Genomic DNA, 9,018 nt, shown 5'->3' on the forward strand with positions numbered 1-9,018 from the left:
GTATTCCAAAAAGAGCTGATCTCTATAACAACTATCTCTATAATTTACAGAGAAGGATCTAAAAAATGTATCCATCCTGCCTTTATTTCTGTATTTGACACATTTTACACAACCACTCATTCTTCTGGAATACTATGCAGAGATTTCTGCTGCAAACAAAAGTAGCATAGCAACAGTAGTTTCAGATTTTTAGCAAAGGCCTGCCAAACACAAAGCTGCTGGTCTTTCAGTGTACTTATTTGTCTGGTGGAAGGTGTCACTGAGAGAGACAGAGAGTACTACGTGTATTACGTGATGTGTAACGGCTGTTCTATATATATAACAAATCGTAGGGCCTGCGGTGTAGCGCTCTTACTCAGAAGGACACACTCCAGAGGGCAGTCAATATGCCTCAAACTACTGAAGTGGTGTGAAAGTGTATATTGCCTGGGATTTCTACACGTTCACATTGTTGAACAGGTACTGTATGCACTTCTTGGAGATTAGTATTAGTTTAATATTAGTGTGCATACCAAAGAAGAATGTATAAGCGAATCAATGTGGATTCTGCATACTTCGTTCCCCATGCATGCAGTTTTACCAGTGACTGAGTAATGAAAATGTAACAAAAACTAAGTGTGTGATTAATTTTGATCATTAACATGCACTTGTTTGATATAGTTTCTACATTTTTCTAAGGTTTAAATTTGTATTATCTTCAATTATGTTTATTCTGATTACATCTTAGCTCAGAAATCATACTGAATGGAGAATTTTTTATTGCATTATTACAATAAATTGTATAACAAAATACTGTATAAAATACTAAATGTAACTTTTTTAATGAATAATGTATGTATTTAAATTGAATATGGAATATTCTGTTAGAATATATATTGTTTAGTATATATTTTTGTATTTTTGCTGAAAAGGCTTATTTACAACTTGAAATAAAAGCAGTTATGTTGTAGTTAGTAGTTTGTGTTAGACTTTTAAGCTTTAGTGCAATTTGTTTCTGAAAAAAATGATTCAAAGGATTAAAGCTAAATCTATTAAAGAATTGCCAGAATTCATGAACATGATTCACTTCAGAATCAGAATCAGAATCAGAAAGAGCTTTATTGCCAGGTATGTTCACACATGTTTTCGTGACAGAGCTTCTACAGTGCAACAGGATTACAGAGACAGGACAAAAAACAGATAATAAATATATTTTTAAAAAAAAATAGAAGTAGTGAGTGCAAATATACAGATTGACAAGTGTATTTTTACTTTAAAGTCAAAGTAAAAATAGAGAAAACTCCAGGTTAGGGCTGGGCGATATGGCAAAAATAAAATCTCTATAATAATTTTTATATTGAATGATAACGATATATTTTCCGATATAAGTTGTTAATGCTTCCAGATTTAAAAGCGTACCCTGATAAAAACTGAAGCCACAAAAATTGGATGGTCCATTAAAAGGCATAACATTTTTGAATGATAAGTTCTCGGTGGCTGAAAATTCCGTACATGCCTAATATCAACACACTTTTAGATTCTCATTGTTGCACACTTCTGCTGTGTAATTAATATAGATTAAAAAGTCCAGGGCTTATCATTGTTATTGACATCAATTTTATGGTGATTCGACATAATATTGTTTATCGGCCCAGCCCTACTCCAGGAACGCCAGGCCACTTATATAATCATTTGATAAAGTTATTGAATATCATTCAGTGTCATATCACCATCTACCTGCTTACTATTAATTATTAACCTTTTTTGTGTCATCATTTTTGAGTTTTGCAAGGCTGTTTGTTTATGTTTACCAATGTTTATTAATTGATTGATGCGTTCATTTTATATTTACAGATCCAAAACCGTCTGTGTGTCATTCACTCGTAATGGATGACTTTGAATACAGCGTGCAAATCTCAGACCAAGACTGGGACTGTTTTTTCCAGGAGTGTGAGGGCTGTGACCTGCTCTCACCGGTACTTGCCAGCCGAGAGGATTCTGGTATGAGTGACATTGATGAGATGAGTTGCCGCTTTTTAGGCAGGACCCCGGCCATGGACACAGCATCCGTAAAGCCTGAGCCAAACCATCAGATTGATGGCCCGTCAGACTCTGAGGGCTCACCTGTGTGTAATTACCTCAGCAAGTATGGGATACGTAGTCCAGAGCAGGTTCTCTCTGGCAGTGAGGAAGACTTGCACCTTCAGACTGTCAATCTGTTCTTTGAGCAGTTAAAAAGTGTCACAGAAAACGAACAGCCTGTGAAACATAGCCGTGTTGACAATTGGGGAAGTGAAACGACAGGCCATCTGGAGGGTTTGATTGATAAGCAGGATATTCAAACTGTAGATACAGGTCCATCTGGTCCGAATAGAACCAGACATACAGGGGAAACTGCTAAGCAGGGTGTGGCAAATACCTGGGGCAGTATAGCCTTCAAAAAGCCTGCATACGCTAATGCACAAGAAGATGCATCAAAGTCTGACTCAGAGCTAGTGATTGCAAGGAAAACATTGTCAACTCCCCTAATTACAGTAAGAATGAAACAGGAGCATCAGAGAAGAGTTTGTGATCCCTGCAAAGACCTAGAGCTGAAACCTGAATTAAAATATTCAGACAAAGAGAAAATGACACTGCTTAATAAGAAAGTTATAGCTAGCCCAAATCCAACAAGACTTACTTATTTGGATGCAATAAGCAGTTCTGACTCCAAAGATTCACCAATCAGTCAGATCCAATTGTCACCTTCCAATCTCAGGAGAAAAAGACGGAAGAAGAAGAGAATGAGTGTTGAGCCAGCAGAGCCAGGATATGAATCTCAGATCCACATTCGTGCCAATGAATCAGAGGATGAGAGATTTGTTCAGCGGGAAGAGATGAATAGCCTTCCTGCAAATGTGTGGAAGACAAATCATTTGTCACTTCAGGGAATTAAAATGCCTTCAACTGCACAAAATACAGATCCTTTGCCGTTTAGAAACTTGTTCGACTTGGAGGCTTCAGCTGATTTTAAGTTTTCAAAGAGCTTGCCAGTATCCTTTACCAGTGATTTGGGCATCTCACCTCCAAAGCCTGAAGCTGGACATGCATGCTTTAATACCATCTCCAAAAACATGCGTGATACATCCCTTGTAAACAATGAACAACTGAAAGCAGAGATTTGTGAGTTGTCATTATTACCTAAGATAGATAAAGTTCTCAATTTACAGGAAAATGGATTAAATGTAACCAAATTACTTCAGTTGGATCCTGCCGTACACTTAACCGAGGACAGCACCGGTGTTAAAGAGGCCATATTGGCACCTCAATGTGATAATTCTGATGCAGGATGTCAGAGGAAATCCTTTTTATCTCCTAACATTTCCAGTGCAGTTGATTCAACAGAGGCTCCTCCATCTGTTGTCTCTTTTAAACTCACTGAAGACAAAGATTTGCCCTGTTTAAGAAATGAGACTGACTGTTCTGCAGTTAAAGATGAACATACCATCCCCAGCGAAAGGAATACAGTAGAAATATCAGGCACCAAAGAAAGCATTGTACCTTTATCTGACAACAAGAATGGAGTAGAATCTTGTTCGAATGGAAATGATCCAGAAACCTTTACTTGTTTGCAAAATGCTCCTCAGAAAGTGGAAGCAGGTATTCGAGTGAACATTTCAGAATCCCAAAGCCACGTGGCCTCTCAAACCATTAAAATAAACACTAACACACCTGTAAGTGAGGCATACGCAAAAGCTGAAAGTCATGTGCCTGAAAAGATGGATCATGGGACAGATGATGATCATATCCAAAATAAGATTAGTGAAGTGACTGTGAATGCCTCGCCCATTAAGCCTGGGAATTTGGATGAATCAGACAATAAAAGTGCTAATATAGTTGCTGTTTCAGCTGAAGGTGAACAACTATTGTGTGGCAGCTCCATCGATTTCAGTGAACACATAAGTCATCCTACAGAAGAAATACAGAGTGCAGAGAAGCTTCAGGATACACTTGCTGAAATTAAATCCACTTCATCAACTGAGCTGAAAAGTGGAGACAATGATACAGAGAGTGTTATTCTCGATCCTCCAAGCCCTGTATTTGCGATCTCATCATTCTGGAATGAAATGGAAAAGCTGACTATCAATGACATTTTGAAGTTACGGCTGGTTGGCAACTCCCAGCACACCAGCATTTTGACCCAACCAGAGGATAGTAGCATTGTGGACACAGCAGATGCTGCAGACTCAGGTTACTTTACTCAACTGGACGACTCAAAGCAGGACCGCTTAAGTGGAGACATGTCTTACATATCAGATCTGGACGAAGAGCTTGGACAGCTTCAAACTCCGTTTTCCTCAAAGCAAGAGGACGAGTTGTGTGAGTCCCCTTCCTCTTCTGGTGTGATGTGGGAGAATGATCCTGATTCAGTGGTCGTGGGTGAGAAAATTGTGCATGTAAGTTCAGAAACCACTCTTCCTGAACATCTCTACACAGCTAATGCTCAGCAGTGCTTCAGAAGAATGTGTAAGAACCTGAGTGTGCAGAACCTGCAAGCTCTAGACTCTCCACCAATCAGCCAAATCTTAAGAAATGCCTCAATGCACTCAATCCGTTCAGAGGTAGAAGATGACTTCATAGATCCATTTTACCACGTAAACACTTCAAGCTCAAAGGTTTTGTCTGATGATGAGGAGGAGGTACAAAACAGTGGTATCACGTTTTCGGAAGTAATCCAGTTTTTCTTTGGTGAGGATGAACCTGAGAGTTGTGCATCTCATGCAGATAATGTTGCTGCCTCATATCTTGATGGAACAGGCACTTCTTTACCTGAGACCTATGACTATTTCTTCTCTGAGTTTGATAGTGGAACTTTTGTTTGTCCAATTGTGGAAGAGTCGGGCTCTGATCAAATGGTTCCCATATTCTCCTGCTCCCGCTTGGCTAACAAAAATATTCAGTTCCCAGAAGCATATGACTATTTTTTCCCTGATTCTCCTGGTAACTCAGATGATGAAAATGAGAACGCAGTGATCAAGGTGGTGACACGCTATGACCATAAGCCTCCCAGTCATGATCATGTTGACATGTACGAGCACTTTTATTCTGAAGATGAAAGTGACTTCCTCAGGACGAACCCTCTATCTTTTAGAAAAGTTCGACGCACAGGTTTTACTGACCCTGAAGAAAAGACACGTTCTGGGGAACTTGTCCCAGTCAAGAGATTTCCTAGAGGAATCATTCAACCTCTTAATGCTTTAGGCCCTGATGGGAGCCCGTTCCCAGATTCACTGCTTCTAAACCTGGAGAATCGCATCTTCCAGCAGCTGAACGAGCAACAGAAGAAGTGCATGGAGATGCAGACAGTTGTTGCTGATCCAAGTAAGACATTAGTCCCTTTCACACATACAGACCTTTCCGTACCGTTTTTTTTCCGGAAAGGTCATGAGTGACAGGCCCTTTTTGAAAATACCAGTAAATTCGTTCCAGTAAAAAAAGAAAGAGAAAATGTAACATTATCGGTAAAACGCAGAAGGAAAATTGTGAACACACTGACGTGAGACGTCCCGCCAATCAGAACATTCAGACGCATTCACATCCGCGCAGACACATTTAACTGCTAGTTGTTCATCAGATAATGTTCCTTCCTAATGCCAACTGTGTAAAAATGATTGATAAAATGCTTATTATAAACTTATGATTGGTTTATCTTCAAGTTCTGCTTCAGTTGCTTGACACGTGTGCACGTGAGCACCAACTCCGGTGGTCCAGTTAACGCCATCACACACACATTATGTACATCTCGACGTGTGAAAGTGTTCCTCCATATGTTTTCATCGAAGTTGTTCACAATACTTATCCATCCACAGAATTTGTAATGTACTCAAATGTGTAAACATTTAGCCACGTTTTGCACTTTTGCGTGTCTCTGGAACAAAGCAGCTGCATGAATGCTAAAGCTTTAAATAAAAGTGAAACCATCAGCAAAAGCCAGAACCCTTCTATGTTTACAAATACAAGCGCGGCCGTTTAGAGCTAATTTTTTATTAATGATGTCAGAATTTACTGGTATTTTAGAAATGAATGTGTGAACTGTCTTTTCCGGAAAAAAAAGGGAACGTCCTTGTCTGTGTGAACACCGCTTTTTTGAACTTTCCGGTAAAGTCGTTCCGGAAATTTTCCGGATATTTAGCAGTATCACTGTGTAAAAGTGGCTATTATCTCAAACATACACACATTAAAACTGCAAATTTCACTTTCTTAAAGAGTTCATTAGTTCCTCCAGAACTTAATCAGACAGAGAGAGCCTAAATTAAGAGAATATGATGATATTTCTATATTTGGTATTTACTCTAACCTCGTTTCCATCAGTACCGGCTGACTGAGTATCTAGTCACATGTAGAGCCTTGCCCAGGCCGGTGGAATGGTTGTACGTGCAAATGAGTCTTCACTCTTACTGGGCAGCTTCTCAAATCTGACATGTGCCAGAATTTATGAACATGTTTCACTTTGAAGTCAAAGTAAAAATAGAGAAAACTCCAGGAACACCAGGCCACTTATATAATCATTTGATTAAGTTATTGAATGTCATTCAGTGTCATATCACCATCTACCTGCTTACTATTACTTATTTATTTAGCTTTTCATTGATCATTAAATAATACTGTACTGTTGTTCTCACTTTCATTGCTTGTTGTGTAGGGTTGGATGCCCCATTCTTGCCTCTTAAACAGGCAGACATGTGCTTGGTTTGTATTGCATTTGCTTCGTGGGTGCTGAAATCAACCGGTTCAGGAGGAGATACTTGGAAAGCTGGTGTGTTTTTATTTTCCTTACCATTACTGTTACAGAAACTGGTTTAATTCTCAGTATTTGTCTTGATTATGTTATGTCTGATTCAAAGTAGTGATTCTTTTAGTCAGTCATTTGTGTTTTGGCTGAATAGAAGAAATGATTTGCTTTGATAGATTAGAATTACAACAAATTGAGCAAAGGTGAATGGAAAAAAACAATGTTTGATTTAGCAATACAATTCCTAACGATGCATATTCTTCTGATTTTATTGTCCAGCTCTTCTGGCGAACGTCAGTGCGCTCTCAGCCATACGATACCTGCGCAGACACAAGAGGGAGGAGGTCTCTGGAAAAACTCCTCTGCGTCAGATAGAGCCAGCATAACTCCACAGCTCAGATCTGATTTCAGTCACATCACCCCTTTTTCCATGTAATCCAAAAGGGCAATAGTGAATATCAAATGTGTGCATGTAGTACATCTACCATCAACATCGGTACATAGTATTATCGGTGATTATTGGTGAAGAACTCAGTTTATAAACTTGATGTAGAGAAGTATTGTGATTTCAGGTCAGTTGCATTTCAGAAATCAGCAAATATTTATAAATATAAAAGAAGGATAGTCTATGAAATGACCAAAGCCCTTTATCAGAGATATTGTGGATTCACTGTTTGCAGTGAATGCTGTTGTGTGATGTGTTGGAAGCAGCAGTATGTTGATTAATGTTTTATAATGAAGTGCTTATGAAAGTTGTAAAGATCATGTTATGATGGAGGACATGCATGTTTACAATGGAAGTGTACAATGGAAGAGATAATGTCTATTAACAGACATTTACTATAATGTGATACTACTGAGAAACTGGAATTTTTGCTGGGCCAAAGTATTTTGGTGTATATACACCACTTAAATATTAAATGATATACCCATGTGATGGTCAAATCAGATGTAAAAGCATTGTTTGAATGATTTCATATGGTGCTATACCAATGTAGGATTTTTTTTGTCTGTTGCATCTAAAATAAATATGATGTATTAAAAGTACTGATTTATATCGTGCCTGTACTGTTAATAGCAATGCTTATTCTGACCACTAGAGGGGGCAAATCAGCTAGTTTCACAATAAATGTGGCAGTTTAGGGTGAGACCATTTTTTTACAGTACATGGGTGAGACCATCTGCCTAACGATATATTTGAAAGGAATTCTTTCCTTCATTCATTTTCTTTTCGGCTTAGTCTCTTTATTAATCGTGGGTCGCCACAGCGGAATGAACCGCCAACTTATCCAGTATATATTTTACGCAGCGGATGCCTTAATCCAGCCGTAACCCAACACTGGAAAACACCCTCACACACATACACTGCGGACAATTTGGCTTACCCGCATATCTAGGTGCCAGCTGACCCAGCCGAGGATCGAACCAGCAACCTTCTTGCTGTCATGCGACAACGCTGCGCCACCGTGATGTTCTATTTGAGAGGAATATATAACTATTTTATGGAAATAATAAGTTAACTGAGGTTCAAATGTTTATGGACGAATTATGAAGACTATATTTTGTCAGAGTACCTCAATAAGCCATATAACGCGTACTTTCAAAAGTTACCAGCAGATGTCACTCGAAGGCTGATCTAAATGTCACGTCAGAGGTCTGGCGTCAGATTTTCTCTTTCAAAATTGAAAACAAAACAGGCTTCAAATTGACAACATTATCAAATAATGTTTATAAACTATTTTTATTTTATTTTATAGGCTTAAAAATTCTGTCTGACATAGCTTCCGGTTCAGGTCTTTTGTATGTGTTTTCGTAAAATTTGGTAACTTTACTGCTTTAGGCTAACGTTGGCGTCATATGAGGCTTTCAGATGAGCAACCAAAGGTGAGTGTTGCCTTTATATGTCCATCACATATGCTTACTAAAAAATATTTTTTAATGTAACATATCTAGATATGGTAAGGGAGTAAAATGTCAACAATACAAAGCACGTGCTAAGATAGATTGAGGTAAAATTGGTTTTATATTCTGACATTCGTTTATTTTTTTAACAGTGACAACTTGTGACACAGTCCCTATATTGTTTACCTCGCTACTTTGAATATTCGGTCTAAAATAGCATGTAATTATGACTTCAAAACAACATTAGCACTATTTAATTATGAACAATGTTGTATTTTGATAGTCATTAGCTGCTAATATGACTTCCCTATTTAAAGTTTGCAAAAAAATACTTTCTGAAATTGTATTATTAAGGAGAAAGTCCT

At 38.2% G+C, this 9,018-nt stretch overlaps 1 protein-coding gene across 1 annotated transcript; it reads left to right on the top strand.

Moving 5' to 3' along the window:
- The first annotated feature begins 333 nt into the window (after positions 1 to 333).
- On the top strand, positions 334 to 7,260 carry LOC130217168 (PPARGC1 and ESRR induced regulator, muscle 1). The gene is made up of 4 exons (XM_056449220.1): positions 334 to 459; positions 1,834 to 5,340; positions 6,662 to 6,775; positions 7,031 to 7,260. Exons 2-4 carry the CDS (start codon positions 1,866 to 1,868, stop codon positions 7,135 to 7,137), a joined length of 3,696 nt encoding a protein of 1,231 aa, XP_056305195.1. The 5' UTR covers positions 334 to 459; positions 1,834 to 1,865; the 3' UTR covers positions 7,138 to 7,260.
- Positions 7,261 to 9,018: the final 1,758 nt, after the last annotated feature.

Source organism: Danio aesculapii, chromosome 23, assembly GCF_903798145.1.
Source record: "Danio aesculapii chromosome 23, fDanAes4.1, whole genome shotgun sequence".
Taxonomy (NCBI): Eukaryota; Metazoa; Chordata; class Actinopteri; order Cypriniformes; family Danionidae; genus Danio; species Danio aesculapii.